Source organism: Hemiscyllium ocellatum, chromosome 45 (assembly GCF_020745735.1).
Source record: "Hemiscyllium ocellatum isolate sHemOce1 chromosome 45, sHemOce1.pat.X.cur, whole genome shotgun sequence".
NCBI classification, from domain to species: Eukaryota; Metazoa; Chordata; class Chondrichthyes; order Orectolobiformes; family Hemiscylliidae; genus Hemiscyllium; species Hemiscyllium ocellatum.
This window is the reverse complement of record NC_083445.1, coordinates 14,570,784-14,590,575: the sequence shown is the minus strand read 5'-3', so window position 1 is coordinate 14,590,575 and position 19,792 is coordinate 14,570,784. Positions and strand designations below refer to the sequence as shown.

Here is a 19,792-nt window from a genome sequence, read left to right as displayed (position 1 = left end):
TCCTGTTCCTATAATTACATTCAGCACTCCCAGTTGAAACATCGAAGGAACCAAACTCCAGGTCAAACTGGCACAAGATAAATCTGAGACTGGATTCTCCATCCGCACTCTTGTTTATGGGAACGTTTGCAGGAATCACGGCGCAGCAGGATCCCACAAGTGGCGATAAAATGGTGACCAAAAAGCCTGGAGTGATACCTGAAGGAGTGACTTGTTGTGAGTCAGGGATTGTGTACTTTTGCACATATTGCCGCCTTCATTTGTCTCCTGTTAACTTCCGTTTCTCAAAATAGATGTAAAATTGCACAACAGGGAAATTTGTGGCGATGGAAATTATATTTGAAATAAAAAGTTTTAGTTTGAAAAGACTTTGATCTCCTCCTGCTCCCATATTTATAACACAATCAAACCCTCACCTGTTCTGCTGTTCAGTCAAATTGTGGCTGATGTGGAAATGCCCACCTACAGTCCATATCTCTTAAGTATTGGTTGGTTCTGTTAATTTATGTGCCCCTTGCCTCAGCAGTTTCTTTAGAGAAAGTTTCTGATTTCCACTGGTCTCTATCATGTGAAGAAGTGCTTTTGGTATGTTTGCCTTTATTCGTCAGAGCATTGAGGATAGAAGTCGGCACATCATGTTGCGGCTGTACAGGACATTGGTTAGGCCACTTTTGGAATACTGTTTTCCCAGAGTGTCGGAGGCCGAGGGGTACTTTTTATAGAGGTTTATAAACACATGAGGGGCATGGATAGGGTGAATAGCCAAGGTCTTTTCCCTGCAGTGGGAGAGTCCAGAACTAGAGGGAATAGGTTTAAGGTGAGACGGGAAAGATATAAAAGGGACCTAAGGGGCAACTTTTTCATGCAGAGGGTAGTACATGAATGGAATGAGCTGCCAGAGGAAGTACAATTACAGCATTGAAAAGGCATCCGGATGGGTGAACGAATAGGAAGGGTTTAGAAGGATATGGGTCAGATATTGACAACTGGGATGAGAGAAATTCCAGATCTCTGGTCAGCATGGGTGAGTTGGACCGAAGGGTCTGTTTCTGTACTGGATGACTCTCGTGCTTTCTGAAACCCCCCCCCTGAATGTCTGGCCTTGCTGTAATGTACATTTCTGCCTCTTTGTTCTTCCTTGTCGAAGAAATAGGGCTAAGTAGATATCCTGTCCTGACGGACTCTGATGATTCTATGGTAGAGACTTCACCTCTGGCCTGGGGGGCTGTGTTCATGACCCAGCTGCTCTGAAGATGTGTGAAATCTCTCTGAACAGAGTGATTAGAAAATACCTATTACTATCCTTTTAGTTAGCTTCTAAAACGAAATTAGGCCGGTCGTCATTTGTCCATTTCCAAAACGATACGAACCTTGTCTGTGTAAACTCCCCTTGTACTTTTTTTCATGGGATCTGGGTGTCATTGGGTAGGTCAGTCTTTCGTGCCCTTGAGGTGGCGATGTTGAGCTGCCTCCTTGAACCATTATAGCCCATGTGGTGTGAGGATGCCCCACTGAACTGTTCGCAGGAGATTAGCAGAATTTTGATTCCGCGAGAGTGAGGGAACAGCAATACAGCTCCGGATTAAGATGCTGTTTGGTGTAGAGGGGAATACCTTTCATTCCTGTATCACTTTGGAGGGTTCAACAAGAATATCCCAATAAGCCAACTGCTGATTTCTAAAATAAATGGCTGAAAGGAATAAAAAGTGTGTGAAGATTTTGGAGGTGGCTCAGCTGTTAAATTGTCTATATCTAGAGCCAGTGTTTTCTAATGGCAAGGGGGATTGTACAAAGTAAACTACATTGAATGATCTCTTGCTGGTTTTCAAAACGGAGTTCACAAACATTACAGCGCAGTACAGGCCCTTCAGCCCTCGATGTTGTGCCGACCTGTGGAAGCAGTATAAAGCCCATCTAACCTACACTGTTCCATTTTCATCCATCTGTTTATCCAATGACCATTTAAATGCCTTTAATGTTGGTGAGTCCACTACTGTTAGGGCATTTCATCCCCTTAGTATTCCCTGAGTAAAGAACATACCTCTGACATCTGTCCTATATCTATCACCCCTCACTTTAAAGCTATGTCCCAACATTTGAGGGAAAAGCCCTTCACTGTCTACCCTATCTAATTCTCTAATCATCTTGTATGCCTCTATTAAGTCACCTCTTAACCTCTAACAAAAAGGGTCAAGTTCCTCAGCCTTTTCTCATAAGACCTTCCCTCCATACCAGGCAACATCCTGGTAAATCTCCTCTGAACCATTTCCAATGCTTCCACATCCTTATAATGCGGCGGCCAGAACTGTGCAATATACCAAGTGCGGCCGCACTAGAGTTTGTACAGCTGCAACATGACCTCATGGCTCCGAAATTCAATCCCTCTACCAATAAAGCCTAACACACCATATGCCCCTTTAACAACCCTGTCAACCTGTATAGTAACTTTCATGGATCTATGCACATGGACACTGAGGTCTCCCTGATCATTCATACTCCTGAGAATCTTACCATTAGCCTAGCACTCTGCATTCCTGCTACTTCTTCCAAAGTGAATCACCTCACACTTTTCCACATTAAACTCCATTTGCCACTTCTCGGCCCAGTTCTGCAGCTTATCTATGTCCCTCTGTAACCTGCAACATCCTTTGATACTATCCACAATTCCACTGACTTTTGGGGCATCTGCAAATTTACTAACCCATCAGCCATCACCCTCTGTCTTCTTTCAGCTAGCCAATTTCTGATGCACAACACTAGATCGCCCTCAATCCTATGTCTCTGTATTTTGTGCAAAGGTGTACTGTGGGGAACCTTATCAAATGCTTTACTGAAATCCATATACACCACATCAACCACTTTACCCTCATTCACCTGTTTGATCATCTCAACGAACCCAATAAGGTTTGTGAGGCACAACCTATGCTTCGCAAAACCGTGTTAACTATCCCTAATCAAATTATTCCTTTCTAGATGATTATAATTCCTATCTCTTATAATCCTTTCCAAAACTTTGCCCACAACAGAAGTAAGGATCACTGGGCTACAATTGCCAGGGTTGTCTCTACTCCCACAGAACTAATTTTGTGTCTGTGATATGTTTAAGGGTGTTAATGTCATGAGGTGCTCCAGAAATGTGAGCCTTTAGGTCTATAGGAATCTGAACCACAGTGCACATGGCAATGACCAAGCATCAAGTCACAAAGAACACACAGCTGGCTGTATACCTGCGGTAAGCATTTGTTTATATTAGATTCCATATCTTTATGTAATGAAATTCAGTAAAAGAAAACAGTCAAAAAATATTTTTTTTCTCTCTCCTAGTCCAATAGGAATTAGTACTGCACCCTTCAAGGCTATACCTGTGAAGGTTCATACGCAGCAACAAGAAATCTGGAGTAAAGGCAAAAATGAGGGATTGCAATATTAAATGGTTCAGTGGAGGCTCAGGAAGACTTGAAAAGACTTTCTGAAAAGTAAAAAGCCCTGGAAATCTGCCTCACTCCCCAATCCGTGTGATTGTGTTTTCCTCCCTCTACGTCAATTGTCTGGGAGTTGGTTAGCTCAGTTGGATGGATGGCTGGTTTGTGATGCCAACAAGAGTTGGTTCAATTCCCACATCACGTGAGGTTACCATGAAGGACTCTCCTTCTCTATCTCTCCCCTTGCCTGAGGTATGGGTGGCCCTCTGGTTATACCACAAGCAGTCGTCTCTCTCGGAGAGAGGAGCCCTGTGGAACTGGAGTGGTTTCACTTGAACTGCCTGCCAGACAGCAGCAATTACTGAGAATCCCTACAGTGTGAAGGCAGCCCATTTGGCCCATCAAGTCCATACAGACCTCTGAGTCCATACAGAGCATCCCATTCCCTATCCCTGTAACCCTCCATTTCCCATGGTTAGCCCACCTAATCTGCACTTCACTGGACTCTGGGCAATTTAGCATAGCCAATCCACCCTGACCTGCACATCTTTAGACTGTGGGAGGAAACTGGCGCACCCAGAGGAAACTCACAGATATGGAGAGAATGTGCAAACTCCACATAGACAGTCGCCAGAGTGTGGAATCGAACCCAGGCCCTTGGCGTTGTGAGGCAGCAGTGTTAACCACTGGGCCACTGCTATTTTTAACGTGGAGGGACGTTTCCAAGATGTCGCACAGAGGTGAATGAAAACTGAAAGCCGTGATGCTGTTACCTCACTACGGACCATTTAAGCAGCTGTGACTGAGGCCTGGGAATAAGTTCCCTGTAGACCATCTGCCTGGGAGGGTTGCTTTGTACTCCTGACTGTGTTATTGTAACCTGAAACTGATCGAGCCGAATCACTTATCCATTCAAATCCTATGCTTGCATTATAACAGATCTGACTATTACAGGAACTATATGTTTACTTTAATGCAGAGATTCTCCAGTGGTATACATTGCTGTGACTGGTCCCTCACTGATTTCTTCAGTTGGTCACTCGGTGGATTGTCTCTGGTTATTTTATGTATCATCTCTGTTGTAAGCTGCTGTTTTGGTTAGCTTTTCTCGGCAGTCTCTGTGCGCCTTATCCCTGCCGGCCGGTTGTCCTGTTGCTAGCTGCTGTGCCCTGGGTGGTGCTGTGCAGGAAGACGTTGATGTACTCCGGGTTGCTGGTCAGATCCAGAACCTGCAGATACCTCAGGCCCCCGAAGGACCCCTTCCGGACTCCCGCGGAGGTCAGCCTGTTGGACCTGTGGGATGGGATGTGATTCAGGTTAGGAAAGGTTGCCGTGTTGCAGCCCTGACAGTGTGCTGAGGGTTCGTTCTGCTGTCTTGCCCCCCCGCCAGTTTGGCAATGCCTACCTCTGGGAGCGTGGTCTATAACCATTTTACAGACTCTTAAAAGACTGATTTTTGGGATTTAGATCTCATCGTGATAAACTATCGTGGCAAAGGATTCTAGTGGTCCAGTGGTAGTGCCTCTATCTCTGAGCCAGGAGGCCTGCGTTCAAGTCTCACCCACTCCAGAGGTGTCAAGTAACTTCTGTAATAGTTTGATTAGAAAATATTTGGACTGTCATGGCAGTATAGTCCTCTGCAGATTGCTAAGAGGTTAGGTTTCGCCATTTTCCAGGGGCCAGTGGCAATCAGGAGTGGTGGCCGAGGACCTGACTGACTCATGGCTAACCAATGGGAACTTCAAACAGGATTTAGGCTGAACTGTATGCAGAGAAGGAGCCTATCACGTGAATCAGGCCTGGGAACAAGAAGGCCTCTTGGTTGCCCTTGTAATTATGGCAGGTTGTTTTTATGTTTAATTGTGGGATGTGAACTTTGTTAGCAAATGCAGCATTTATTGCCCATCCCCATTTGCCCTGGAGCAGATCCAGTGGTCTAAAATGGAGTGTTTTGCGAGGCCATTTCCATGAGTCTGGAGTCACGTATAGGCCTGACCGGGTAAGGATGGCAGGTTTCCTCCCCTGAAGGGTATTATTTTGATAGTTTTTAGTGCTCAATTTGAATGAGTCCCAGCATTTTATTCCCATTTGTATTAGTTAATTGAGTTTGAGCTTTCCTGGTTTACCATGGTGTGCTTTGAACTCTTGACTCTACGTTCAGTCCAAATCTGGGGATTACAAACCCAGCAACATCACCACTGCATCCCCTTGGCACAAGTGCATTTTGGAACAGAACACATGTTTGTTGGCCAGCTTTGAACATCGAATAAAAGCAGGAACCACAGGAGACCTACCACTCTGTCTCAACCTGCGTATATTCTACATCGTCAGCTCCACTTGAAAGTGGAGTCTGTCACTGGAAGAACATTCGGGCTGTTGCAGAGGTTTCCCTCAGATGGTAGCTATCAGATTGGATAAAGTTAGCTGATAAAGCAGGGGACCACTTACCTCAAGGCTATGACTTTAATGTTTGGTGTCGAGATGAAGGAGTCAGAGGTGATAGTTGTAATGCGATTATTCTGCAGATAAATGTACTCCAGGGACTCAGGAAGATCTGGAGGCACATAGGACAAGTCATTATGTCCCAGATCCAACAACTAAAAGCAGGAAGGAAAAAGAAATGCATCTTGTTTTAAATATTAAGTGTTCCAACCTGCTCTGTTTTTAAAACAGCCTTTAAGCTGCTGGGTCTTTTCTCATTTCAATCACTTTGCCTTCAACATTATTTCCAATTACTTGGAAGTCACGTTTATTCATACTGGACTCGCTCTAACTCAGTCCCAGAAGGTCACTATTGTGGAATTCATCACTATTCCTAGTCTTCAATCAAAAGGTTTTTAAATCCATGCATGATTAATTCATGTCCCCATTTCCTCCTGGTCTTCTCCACTTTGGTAGCACCCAGGGATCTAAATGTTGTCCTCTCCAACTCTGATTTCTCAACTGGGAACCAGACCCTGCATGTAGAGTGCTCCCTGACTTGAATATGGGCAAGGATACAGAACAGCATTGAATCCCAGCTTAGTCAAAACCCATGAGATGATGAAAAGCCACAAGCTAATTGAGATCCATGTATATTGCCCACTTTATTCTGACCTGTCCAATCTCTGCAGTGTCCATCTTCCATCTTGGCGCTCCTTACGTGTTCTGAGTGCCCCCATCTCTAACCTGCAGGTGTGTGGGTTCTTCAGCAGCTGGTATGGTCTCCTACATTTGAGGTTAGCCCCTTCTAATCCATTGAGAAGAATCTCGCAGAGTAAATGTGATCCAATTTATTGTGTCTTTGAAACTATTTACGGTTGATGACAATAGGCTGTTGGGAGGACCTTGTGCCTTAGATCAGACTCACATGCGATCCCAATCCAATCCCACTGCATCCTCATTACATTGTCACAGTGGGTGGTCCCTATTACCCTCAATACTTCCAGACCTACAACCAGCGTCTCCACCAGCCCATGTTGTTTATCTGGTGAGTGTTATTGTTATACCCTTGTTTATATAATTACATTTATCACTATCCCATCTTCCCCAAGTCTCTGACTTTATAAACTCCGATGAGTCAGAGGTTTCTCTGTTATCTCTGAATGTTGGTAATTTGTTGGGTGGAAGATAATTGTCTGGCCACTATCTCCCTGGTGGTCTGAGCTTTACTATGAACTGGATGACCATTATTCTCTTAGTTCTTTCACAGATGGCACTGTCCCTGTTAGAATCAGTGCCTTTCCTGATGAAGGGCTCATGCCCGAAACGTCGAATTTCCTGTTCCTTGGATGCTGCCTAACCTACTGTGCTTTAACCAGCAACACATTTTCAGCTGTGATCTCCAGCATCTGCAGACCTCATTTTTTACCTTTCCCTTTGAGGTGACTTGACATTTTAGATATCTCTCATCTCTTGGTGGTGGTCTCTTCAGTGTTGATAGCAGTAGAAAACATTTCCACCAGAGAGCCGTAGATCCTGCATCTTTTGTTGCTTAAACCCCTTCCTGGTCTTTCAACAAGTTTTAAGTCAATACATGCCTTCCTGTTCTGCAGTGCAAAACCCTGGTTACAAAGTTTTTCTAGTATTCTTGTGTTCCCTGTGTTGGAGATTTGCTTGGAACATATGCTTAATATTAAGTACAGTGCCCCTTGGACCGTGCAGTCGCATATCCGTTAGTTACCAACAGAGTTTTGTCAACCTAGGCGAAAGAAATAACTACATTCACATAGGAGTATGGAGCAGCAGGAATATTCTTGAAAACTGAGATGGGGAGGAATGTTTTTACTCAGAGAGTTGGCAGTGAAGAACACTGACCTTCATCAGTCAGGGCATCGAGTATAGAAATTGCGAAGTTATGTTGCAGTTGTACAGGACACTGGTGAGGCCGCACTTTGTGTTCAGTTTTGGTCACCTTGTTACAGGAAGGATGTTATTAAACTGGAAAGAGTGCAGAAGAAATTTACACGGATGTTGCCTGGACTCAATGGTCTGAGTTGTAGAGAAAGGTTGGACAAGCTGGGATTTTCTTTTTAGAGACTGAGGAGGGACCTTTATAGAGGGGTATAAGATCATGAGAGGCATGGATAGGGAGAATGCATTCAGTCTTTTTCCCAGAGTTGGGGAATCTAGGACTAGAGGGAATCAGTTTAAGGTTGAGGGAAAAGAATAAGAGGAAACCTGAGGGGCAGCTTTTTTATAAAGAGGGTGGTATGGATATGGAATGAGCTGCCAGAGGAAGTGGTTGAGGCGGGTACTTTAACAACATTTAAAAGGCATTTAGACAAACACATGGATAGGAAAGGATTAGAAGAATATGGGCCAAGTGCAGGGAAATGGGGCTAGCGTGGATGGACATTTTGGTGGGCATGGACCAGTATGGGCCAAAGGGCCTGTCTCCATACTGTAGGACCCTATGACTCTGTAGAAATTCAGGGGAAATGTTCTTCCCTTCTTTCTCGTGCCCCACCCCCAATCCCGCCTGCCGTCCTGACCCACCTTAAGGTTCGGCACGTTTCTCCAGACCCCCGGCGCGATCTTGCCGATTGTCAGCAGGTTGTGATGGAGGTGCAGTTCCTTCAGCGAGCTCAGATGGAGCAGGGCGTCGGTGGGGAGTTGGCTGATCTGGTTGCCCTGCGCCCTGAGGGCGAGCAGGCTGGGTGGGAGCCCACTGGGGAGCAGGCTGAGCCGGTTGGCGGACAGGTCGAGCCTCTCCAGCCGGCGAAGCTTTCTGAAGGCCAGCCTGTGCAGGCGAGCGCTGCGCAGCCTGTTGTGGCTCAGGTTGAGGTCGGTCAGGTGGTAGGCGGAAGCGAAGTCGTCGGCACCGATCTTGAGGATGGCGTTGTGGAGCAGCATGAGCGAGCTGAGGCGGCGTGGCAGCACGGCTGGGATCTTACCCAGCGGGTTGTTGAAGATGTGAAGGGTATGCAGCTTCCGCAACTCCCCAAAGGCTTCCTTGTGTACTCGGCCCGCCGTGATCCTGTTGTGTTGCAGCAGCAGGTATTCCAGGTTACGGATCCTGTTCAGACTGTGCCTGGAGATCGAAGTGATCCGGTTTCTCCCCAGCTGCAGCACCACGATGTTGGAAGGCAGTCCTTCAGGCACCTTCGTCAGGTTGTTGTTGGATAAGTCCAGGTACTGCAGGCCTTTCATTTTACTGTCAAGTAGGAAAGATAATGGTATCCTTACTCAAGGATGTGACAGCAAAACCTCTAGAAACATAACGAAATCTGGTCAGGTTTAGATTAGATTAGATTCCCTACAGTATGGAAACAGGCCTTTCAGCCCAACAAGTCCACACCGACCCTCCGAAGAGTAACCCACCCAGACCCATTCCCCTACCCTATATTCACCCCTGACTAACACGCCTTACAGTACAGGCAATTTAGCATGACCAATCCACCCTAACCTGCACATCCCTGAACACTATGGGTAACTTAGCATGGCCGATCCACCCTAACTTGCACATCCCTGAACGCTATGGACAATTTAGCATGGCCGATCCACCCTAACCTGCACATCCCTGAACGCTATGGGCAATTTAACATGGCCAATTCACACTAATCTACCCATCTTTGTACTGTGAGAGGAAACCAGAGCACCCGGAGGAAACCCACGCAGACACGGGGAAAATTTGCAAACTCCACACAGTCACCCGAAGTAGGAATCGAACCCGGGTCCTTGGTGCTGTGAGGCAGCAGTGCTAACCAGTTTAGAAGGACAAGTTTTTATTTGAAAGATTTTAAAGGGCAAATTCACATTTTGCCCAAAATTGTTTGAAGAAAGCAACAATAAGTGTTGATGAGTAAAGTACAGTAGATGGACTATATTTTCCTGACTACAGTTAGGAACCCCTTCCCTAAGGACCATACGACTGCTTCCTCATTGGAGAGGGAGATGATTGACGATCAGGGTTTAACCTGATGGTGACCATGCCTCAGCCATCATATGGACTGCAGCGGTTTAAGAAGACAGCTCACCACCTTCTCAATGAGTAACTTGGGACGGGCAATAAACACTGATCCAATCAGCGACACCCATATCCCATGAATGAATAAAAATAAATTGGTAAGGTCCTGAATAATAGACTCATGGGTGATGATGAATTGTGTGTGGGCAGGGTTAACTAGGAAGAATAGGTAGCAAGCTGGTAACAAGACAGTGATGGGGGCGGTCATGTTAACCACCATGAATTAAACTGGCATTGTAGCATTCCATGGCATTTGGTGATGGAACCACCGATATTCACCATTTACCAAAGTGCTCTACACCCAAGATTGAAAATGCCCTTTAATAAATTGTGCAGTTTGCATCAAATTGTGCTGGCATTTGGGATATGGGACGGGCGGGGTCCAGTTTATTCAGAAAGGCAATGTGAGAAAACTCTGAAAATCACTAACTGGCTTTGTAGCTGCAAAACGTCCCTGATATTTATAAACGTGAGGTGCACACATTGATAGGAGGAATAAGCAAGTCAGATCGCCTCTTGTTGTCCGAGGCAACAGAACAGATACAGACACACAAATCACCAAAAATAACATTGCAAGGTGGTATTTAAAAAGAGGTCACACACACACACACAACGCTGGAGCCCATTTCTGAAGCTGGAAAGCAGAATTATTACGCAGTAGAGAGAAATACAAACAGAATGCTAGTTGGACCTCACTGTACAGGGTTCAGCACTCTCTGGAGGCATTAGAAAGGTTGTAAAAAAGGATGAACTAGAAATATAATTAATAATGGGGGGGACCCGCTTTAGTCTTGTGTCAGAAAGACGGTGCCTTGGGCTGTTCGGCACTCTCACTGTAAGTGTAAGTCTGCTTTATGTTTCCAAGTCTCTGGGCAGGAATGGAAGCCATGACCCCTGATGCAAAGATAATGAAGCTGCCAACTGCAAGTGGATATAATGCTTTGCTTCTCTTTATACCGACATAAGAATGCAAGAAACTGTGGTAGGCACTTGGATCTCTGCAGCCTCTCTGCTGCTGAATGAGATCATTAACAGTTTATTGTAATTTCATTCCCATCCTATCTCCAGATCTTTTATTATCTTAGTGCCTTTCTAACCATTTCCCACCAAACCTTTCCTATTTGTGTACTTATCCAAATGTGTTTTAAATGCTGTAACTGTACCCGCATTCACCACTTCCTCTGGAAGTTCATTCCACGTGCGAACCACTCCCTGTGTAACAAAGTTACCCTTCGTGTCCTTTCTAAATCTTTCTCCTCTCGCCTTAAAAATATGCCCCTTGTTTTGAATTCCCCCACCCTAGGGAAAAGGCACTTGCTATTCACCTTATGTGTACCCCTCATGATTTTCTAAATCTTTCTAAGATCATCCCTCAACCTCCTGCACTCCAGCGAAAAAAGTCCCGGCCTATCCGGTCTCTCCTTATATTTCAAACCCTCCATTCCCAGTAACATCCTGGTAAATCTGTTCTGAACCCTCACCAGCTTAATAATATCCTTCCTGGACAGAACTGGACACAGCATTCCAGCAGAGGCCTCACCAATGTCCTGTACAACCTCACCGTGACGTCCCAACTCCTGTACTCAAAGGTCTGAGCAAGGAAGGCATGCATGCCAAATGCCGTCTTCAGCACCCTGTCTACATGTGGCACAAACTTCAAAGAATTATATACCTGATTTCCTCGCTCTTTGTTCTACAACACTGCTCTAATTTTAATTGTATGGGTTGTACACAGGCAGCTGGGACTAGTTTAGTTTGGGATTATGATTGCCTCGAATGTGTGGTGCTGGAAAAGCACAGCAGGTCAGGCAGCATCCGAAGAGCAGGAAAATTGATGTTTCGGGCAAAAGCCCTTCATCAGGAATGAGGCTGGGAGCCTCAGGTTTGAAGAGATAAATGGGAGGGGGTGTTGGGGGTTGGGGGAGGGGGAAGGTAGCTGAGAGTACAATAGGGGTGGGGAGGGTGGAGTGAATAGGTAGGAAGAAGGATGGACAGGTAGGACAGGTCATGAGGACGGTGCTGAGCTGGAAGTTTGGAACTGGGATGGGTGGGGTGAGGGGGGTGGAAATGAGGAAACTGGTGAAGCCCCCATTGATGCCCTGGGGTTGGAGGCTCCCAAGGTGGAAGATGAGGCGTTCTTCCTCCAGGTGTCAGGTGATAGGGTTTGGCGATGGAGGAGGCCCAGGACCTGGTTGGATCGAAGGGTTTGTTTCCATGCCTTGTGAAACATACATCATAATCTGAGAAAGCACAGCTCTCTGGGTCAGTGGATTCCAACAAATCTCAACCGTTGAAGTGAAGGCATTTCTCTTCATCTTGTTCCAAGATGGCTGATGGTGAACCCGAGACGACAGTCCCTAATTCTAGACTTTCCAAACTCGGGGGGCAATCATCCCAGGCAGTCAGAGGCAGGTTTGTTGTTCGGGCCGGCAGCTAATTTAGGAAATCCTGAGTTGCTTTCACCCCCTGATGTTTTCCTCACTTCTGAAATGCTCAGGCATATCATAAAGGACATGGCGAAGGATTTATGGATAAAAAAATCGGATCTGATTGGGCCTGGTTGGTAGGAATTCGCAAACCGCAAATTGGGTTTGACAAACCCATTGGGGTTCTTGAGGATGTTACTCACACAATAAATAAAGGGGCTTCGATGGATTGAATATGTTGAGATCTTCAGAAAGCCTTTGATAATACCCTCCTCAACAGGTTGTTGGCACATGGCTGAAGGGGTAATGTACTGGCATGGATGAAGAATTAGTGAAGAGACAGGAATCAGAGCAGAGGAATAAATGCATGATTCTCGCATTGACAGTGTGTGGACAGTGGGGTACCTGCCCTGTTCGTAGGTTGTATCAATGATAATGGGCCTGGGGACTGAATGTAATATTTCCAAATCTGCAAACTCACAGAGCTAAGTGGGAATGTGTGTTTTAAGGAAAAGTTTAAGGTGTTTCCAGGAAGATTTGTACATGATCGAAGGTTGGAAAGTGTTGATGTTCAAAGGGTGTCCTTATAATTAAGTCAGAGAAGGCTAGCATGTGGGTATTAGGAATGTTAACGTTTATTGCAAGAGGATTTGAGTACAGAGATAGTGAAGCTTTGCTTGAACTGTATAGGAGCTGGACTAGATTGTATTTGGAGTAGTGGCAGCAGTTTTGGTCTCCCTCCCTTGGGAAGGTCATCATTGCCACAGAGGGTGGGCCGAAGCCTCACCAGACTCATTCTCAGGATGGCTAATGAAGGGACACTGGGCAAACTGAGATGACAGTCCCTCATTCTCGACTTCCCATACTCTGGTAGCAAGTGGAATCATCCCAGACGGACAGAGGCAGGATTGAGTGGTGAAGAGGGAGTGGGACCACATTCAAACCTACTGAATACTTACAGGGATAGACAGATAGATGCAGGTCAGCTGTTTCCCCAGACTGAGGGCAGGGGTCTAGAGCCCAGGGGGAGTCTAGAACCAAGGGGCATGATTTAAATGAGGATACCATTTAGTTCCGAGTTGGAGAGGAATGTTTGTGCTCAAAGAGCTGTGAACCTTTGGCATTCTGTCCCCCCTATGACAGTGGACGCTCAGTCTTTCAGTTCGTTTAAAGTCAAGGTTAATATATTTTGTGATTATTAATGGCGTACAGGGCCATAGGGATCATGTGGGTAAAAGACATTGATGTGTTCGGTCAGCCATGATCATATCAAATAATGGAGCAGGCTCGATGGGCTGAATGGCCTATTCCTCTCTGGTGAAAGCTGCACCTTGCTCACCTGAAAGTTTGTGAATGAATACCTGCATTGGACAGCCTGTTGTTTTGCAGGTACAACTCTCGAAGGTGCTCCAAATGACTGAAGACATCTTTAGGAATCTTCGAGATTCTGTTGTTCTGTTATGGAGAAACACATAGACACAAATAAAATAAACTCCTTCCAACTGTTCAGAGCCTTCCTCTTCTCCAATGTCGAATGTTGGCATCGATGGACCACATTGGTCTACCCTTGCCTTCTACTCTTAGTGCTGGGCATTGGGTAAAACAGAGAGACCTAGGAGGTCAGGAACACAGTTCTTTGAGATTTGCCCTACACGTAGACAGGGAGGTTAAGAAGGGGTTGAGCACACTTGCCTTCATTGCTCAGACCTTTGAGTACATGGGTTGGGATGTCATGTTGAGGTTATACAGGACATTTGGTGAGACCTCTTCTGGAGTATTGTGTGCAGTTCTGGTCTCCCCAGTATATGAAGGATATTATTGAGCCAAAGGGGGTTCAGGAATTGGTGAAGGGAATTGAAGGTTTGAGTTAAAGGGATAGGCTGGGACTCTTTTCACTGGAATGTGGGAGGTTATGGAGTTTTCTAAAATAATGAGGGGTATAGATAAGGAGAACGGCAGGTGTCTTTTCCCTAGGGTAGGGGATTTCAAGACTAGGCGAGATGTATTTTGCATCAGTATTTACTGTGGAAAAGGATATGGAAGATATAGACTGTAGGGAAATAGATGGTGACACCTTGCAACATGTCCAGATTACAGAGGAGGAAGTGCTGGCTGTCTTGAAATGGGTAAAGATGGATAAATCCCCAGGACCCGATCAGGTGTACACCCTAGAACTCTGTGGGAAGCTAGGGAAGTGATTGCTGGGCCTCTTGCTGAGATATATGTATTATCGATAGTCACAGTTGAGGTGCCGGAAGACTGGAAGTTGGCAAATGTGGTGCCACTGTTTAAGAAGGGCAGTAAGGACAAGCCAGGGAACTATAGACCAGTGAGCCTGACCTCGGTAGTGTGCAAGTTGTTGGAGGGAATCCTGAGGGACAGGATGTACATGCATTTGGAAAAGCAAGGACTGATTCGGGATAGTCAACATGGCTTTCTGGGAAATCATGTCTCACAAACTTGTTTGAGTTTTTTGAAGAAGTAACAAAGAGGATTGACGAGGGCAGAGTAGTAGACGTGATCTGTATGGACTTCATTAAGGCGTTCAATAAGGTTCCTCATGGGAGACTGGTTATCAAGGTTAGATCTCATGGAATACAGGGAGAACTAGCCATTTGGATACAGAACTGGCTCAAAGGTAGAAGACAGAGGCTGGTGGTGGAGGGTTGTTTTTCAGACTGGAGGCCTGTGACCAGTGGAGTGCCACAAAGATCAATGCTGGGTCCACTACTTTTTGTCATTTATATAAATGATTTGGATGTGAACGTAAAAGGTACAGTTAGTAAGTTTGCAGATGACACCAAAATTGGAGGTGTAGTGGTCAGCAAAGAAGGTTATCTCAGATCTGGACCAGATGGGCCAATGGGCTGAGAAGTGGCAGATGGAGTTTAATTCAGGTAAATGCGAGGTGCTGCATTTTGGGAAAGCAAATCTTAGCAGGACTTATACACTTAATGATAAGGTCCTAGGGAGTGTTGCTGAACAAAGAGACCTTGGAGTGCAGGTTCATAGCTCCTTGAAAGTGGAGTTGCAGGTAGATACAATAGTGAAGAAGGCATTTGGTATGCTTTCCTTTATTGGTCAGAGTATTGAGTACAGGAATTGGGAGGTCATGTTGTGGCTGTACAGTACATTGGTTAGGCCACTGTTGGAATATTGCATGCAATTCTGTCTCCTTCCTATCGAAAAGATGTGAAACTTCAAAGGGTTCAAAAAAGATTTACTAAGATGTTGCCAGGGTTGGAGGGTTTGAGCAATAGGGAGAGGCTGAACAGGCTGGGGCTGTTTTCCCTGGAGCGTCGGAGGCTGAGGTTTACAAAATTATGAGAGGTAAGGATAGGATAAATAGATAAAGTATTTTCCCTGGGGTTGGGGAGTCCAGAACTAGAGGGCATAGGTTTAGAGTGAGAGGGGAAAGATATAAAAGTGACCTAAAGGGTAACTTTTTCACACAGAGGGTGGTGCGTGTGTGGAATGAGCTGCCATAGGAAGTGGTGGAGGCTGGTACAATTATAGCATTTAAAAGGCTGGGTGGATGGGTATATGAATAGGAAGGGTTTAGAGGGATATGGGCCAAGTGCTGGAAGGTGGGACTCGATTGGGTTGGGATATCTGGTCGGCATGGTCGGGTTGGACCGAAGGGTCTGTTTCCGTGCTGAACATCTCTATGACCTGAAGGGCAACATTTTTAAACAGAGAATGGTTCACGTGTGGAGTGAACTTCCTGAGGAAGTGGTGGATGTGGGTACAGTTACAATGTTTAAAAGACACTTGGATAAGTACGTGAATAGGAAAGGTTTGGAGGATGTGGGCCAGGAGCAGGCCGGTGGGACTGATTCTGTTTGGGATTGTGGTCAGCATGGACTGGTTGGGCCGAAGGGCCTGTTTCCAACTGTCTGACTGTGTTGCCAACAGCTTGGACCCTGATCCATGCTTAGATTTCAAAGGGCATGCACAAGTTCACTTTGTGTCTAGCAGCTGGGTCTGTCTTCGATGTATCTGGTCATTAATAACGGATTGTTTCCTGGGAGATTCAACAATCCTAACAGCTGCAAGTTATTGAAAATGTATAGTGCTTCTTCACCCGGTCTCTTACCTCCCTCGTTCCCACCATTTGCCTTTCTATTTCCTCTTGTCCCTCTTTATTTCTCTTTGTTTTGCTCTGCTTTTTCTCTTTCTTTGTCTGTTTTTCCTTCTTTGCTTTACTTGCATTCTCACTCTCACCTCTCGGTCTTCCTAACCTCTCCATCCTTTCTTTCTTTATTTAAAATGAAAGTTTGAGTCTGGGCGATACCCATGTTGAGACACTGGAGCTGATTAACAAAGTGTGCTGGCTCAGCAACTGTGGGTTCAGGACCTGTCATGGAGGCAGCTATACACACCTGTTGTACTGCACATGCCATTGTAGTGCGCACGCCTGTTGTACAGCACATGCCTGATGTACAGCACACGCCTGTTGTACTGCACATGCCTGTTGTACAGCGCACGCCTGTTGTACGGCACATGCCTGTTGTACTGTGCACGCCTGTTGTACAGCACACGCCTGTTGTACTGCACATGCCTGTTGTACAGCACACGCCTGTTGTACTGCACATGCCTATTGTACTGCACACGCCTGTTATAGTGAACACGTCTGTTGTACAGCACACGCCAGTTGTACTGTGCACGCCTGTTGTACTGCACACGCCTGTTATAGTGAACACGTCTGTTGTACTGCGCACACCTGTTGTACAGCATGTGGCTGTTGTACAGCACACGCCTTTTGTATTGCACACGCCTGTTGTACTGCACACGCTTGTTGTACTGCACACGCTTGTTGTATTGCACACGCCTGTTGTACTGCACACGCTTGTTGTACTGCGCATACCTGTTGTAATATGCACGTGTTATGCTGCACATGCCTGCTATACTGTACACACCCATTACACTGTAAATGCCTGTTGTTCTATACACACCTTTTGCATTGTAGACACCTGCTGTACTGTACACAGTACATGCCTGTTAGACGCCTGTTACACCATATACACCATACACACTGTATATGCCTGTTATACCATACACACCTGTTACACTGTATATGACTGTTATACCATACACACCTGTTACATGGTATGCGCCTGTTACACCATACATGCCTGTTACACCGTACACGCCTGTTACTCTGTATACATTGTTTGCACTATATCTGCTTGTTCCACTGTACTTATCTGTTCTACTGTACTGTACTTTGTGGTTATAGATGAATGACACTCCAGCACATACCTGTAAATGCAGCTGGATGAGTTGAGATGGAAGAATCTCGGGAACCCGGGTCAGATTATTGTTGGATAGGATTAAAATATTGACCATGTCCGAGCCACTGAACATGGTCTTGGGGAGGCCAGCATTGGTCAGATTATTGTTGTGGAGATACACCGACCTGTGAGAAAACAGTCACCATTAGCTGCGATGGAAAGCAGTGAAAGTGTTCATCTGGATGCTGGTATTAAGACCGTAAGAAAAAGGAGGAGGAGTAGGCCATTCGGCCCTTCAAGCGTACTCCACCATTCAACATAATCATCCTCACGTCCACTTTCCTGCCTGTAACCCTCAATTCCCCGACTGATTGAGAATCTATCGATCTCAGTCTTAAATATCCACAAGGACTCTGCCTCCACGGCTCTCCCTGTGGCAAGGAGTTCCAAAGACCCACAACCCTCTGAGAGAAGAAATTCCTCCTCATCCCAGTCTGAAATTGGTGCCCCTTTATTCAGAGACTGTGCCCTCTGGTCCTAGACTCTCCCATCAGGGGAAACATCCTCTCACCACCCTTTCAGAATCCTATAGGTCTCCGTGAGAGCACCTCTTATTTATAGAGGAAAAAGTGAGGTCTGCAGATGCTGGAGATCAGAGCTGAAAATGTGTTGCTGGAAAAGCGCAGCAGGTCAGGCAGCATCCAAGGAACAGGAAATTTGACGTTTCGGGCATTCCTGATGAAGGACTTATGCCCAAAACGTCGAATTTCCTGTTCCTTGGATGCTGCCTGACCTGCTGCGCTTTTCCAGCAAGACATTTTCAGCTCTTATTTATAGACTCAAGTCTTGAATTGACTGGACTCCATAACCGTTGTGCTTTATCTGGAGACATGCTGAGCGTTCCAGCAGTTTAATGTTTAGTAAGTTTCTTTTCCACCCCTGCACCATCTCAGTTCAGCTCATCGCTGCCCCCCTCCCAAAAACCACAAACCCCCAAGCTCCCAAAATTCCTGGAACGCTGGTTTACAACGCTGGCCGGATCTCAGTTCGTCTCCATTTGTCTTGCATGTTCCATCTCATGTGTTACAAAACACTGCTCTGGAACCCTCCCCACCCTGTGCTCTGCCCACACCCTCATTAACAACTCCCCACAGCTCGCTCTCTCGTGCCAACTCCATCCCAGCTCTTTGGAAATCCTCCACTCCCGCACTGGGGAACAAAATTGTTGCCCTTTCCTTCAGATTCCTTCCCGAAACCGTGCCCCCTCCCTCCCCCACGCCTCGCTATCTCTTTGCTCTCTTCAAACCCAATGCTCCACCCTTATGTGGGCCCTCTCTGCTAACTCTTCACCAGCCTCTGTCCAATCTCGTCTCGGTCTGCACCGAATCTGACGCTGTGCTGTGGGATGCTTTGACAAGGTGCTGGGGTCACTTGTTTATTTGCGAAAGCTGCTCTGTTTGTACCTTTTTCAACTAATTCTGATGCTCTTCACAGCTCACATATACCGTAGAGAGTCAGGCAGTTTTGTTGAGACAGATATCTGGAAATTTATTGTCCACTGTAATTATTTACGTGGCTATCGAATACCAGGCACACCGACACACACATATGGTCTGTGCTTAATGATATTACTGTACATTTTCATTCACCGAACCAACCAAAGGCACCACATACTGACTACATTGCAAGTGAGAGTGATGGAAAATGAGGTGGGTTCTTTTATACTGGAACATCTTGTGTTATAGTGTCATGTCACTATCTTAAAGATGCCGTGCCTGAATGGTCTGAAAGCTATGCCATTATACAACAAATTCGGCATGCAACAGGCAGTTAGTGATCTCAAACTAAGCCCCACTCTCTGCAACTGGATCCTCAGTTTCCTGACCCACAGGCCACAGTCAGTGAAGACTGAGGACAATATTCACTAACACACAACACTGGAGTTCCCCCAGGGGTGCGTACTCAGCCCCCTACTGCACTCACCGTATACCCATAACTAGGTCGCCAAATGCCAGACTAATGCCATTTACAGGTTCACTGATGACACCACCAAATCTCAGGTGACGATGAAACAGACTACAGACGGGAGATGGAAGACCTGGAAAAATGGTGCACTGAGAACAACCGAGCTCTCAATGCCGGCAAAACCAAAGAACTCATTATTGACTTTCGGCGGGATGTTACTCATTCCCCCCCCTATACATTAACAGCACAGAGGGTGGAACGAGTGGAGAGTGTCAAGCTCCTGGGAGCGGTCATCCA

General features: G+C 46.0%; 1 protein-coding gene across 1 annotated transcript in view; it reads right to left on the bottom strand.

Annotated features, from left to right (window-relative positions):
- Window positions 1–3,226: 3,226 nt before the first annotated feature.
- The window catches only part of LOC132835821 (podocan-like protein 1), a 42,045-nt gene continuing 25,479 nt past the window's right edge, over window positions 3,227–19,792 (bottom strand). The window contains exons 6-10 of the mRNA XM_060854909.1: window positions 17,559–17,715; window positions 13,636–13,751; window positions 8,400–9,057; window positions 5,871–6,019; window positions 3,227–4,715 (exon numbers count right to left, since the gene is read on the bottom strand). Of these exons, the coding sequence (XP_060710892.1) occupies window positions 4,550–4,715; window positions 5,871–6,019; window positions 8,400–9,057; window positions 13,636–13,751; window positions 17,559–17,715 (1,246 nt within the window). The 3' untranslated portion in view covers window positions 3,227–4,549. The remainder of the gene's footprint in view (window positions 4,716–5,870; window positions 6,020–8,399; window positions 9,058–13,635; window positions 13,752–17,558; window positions 17,716–19,792) is intronic.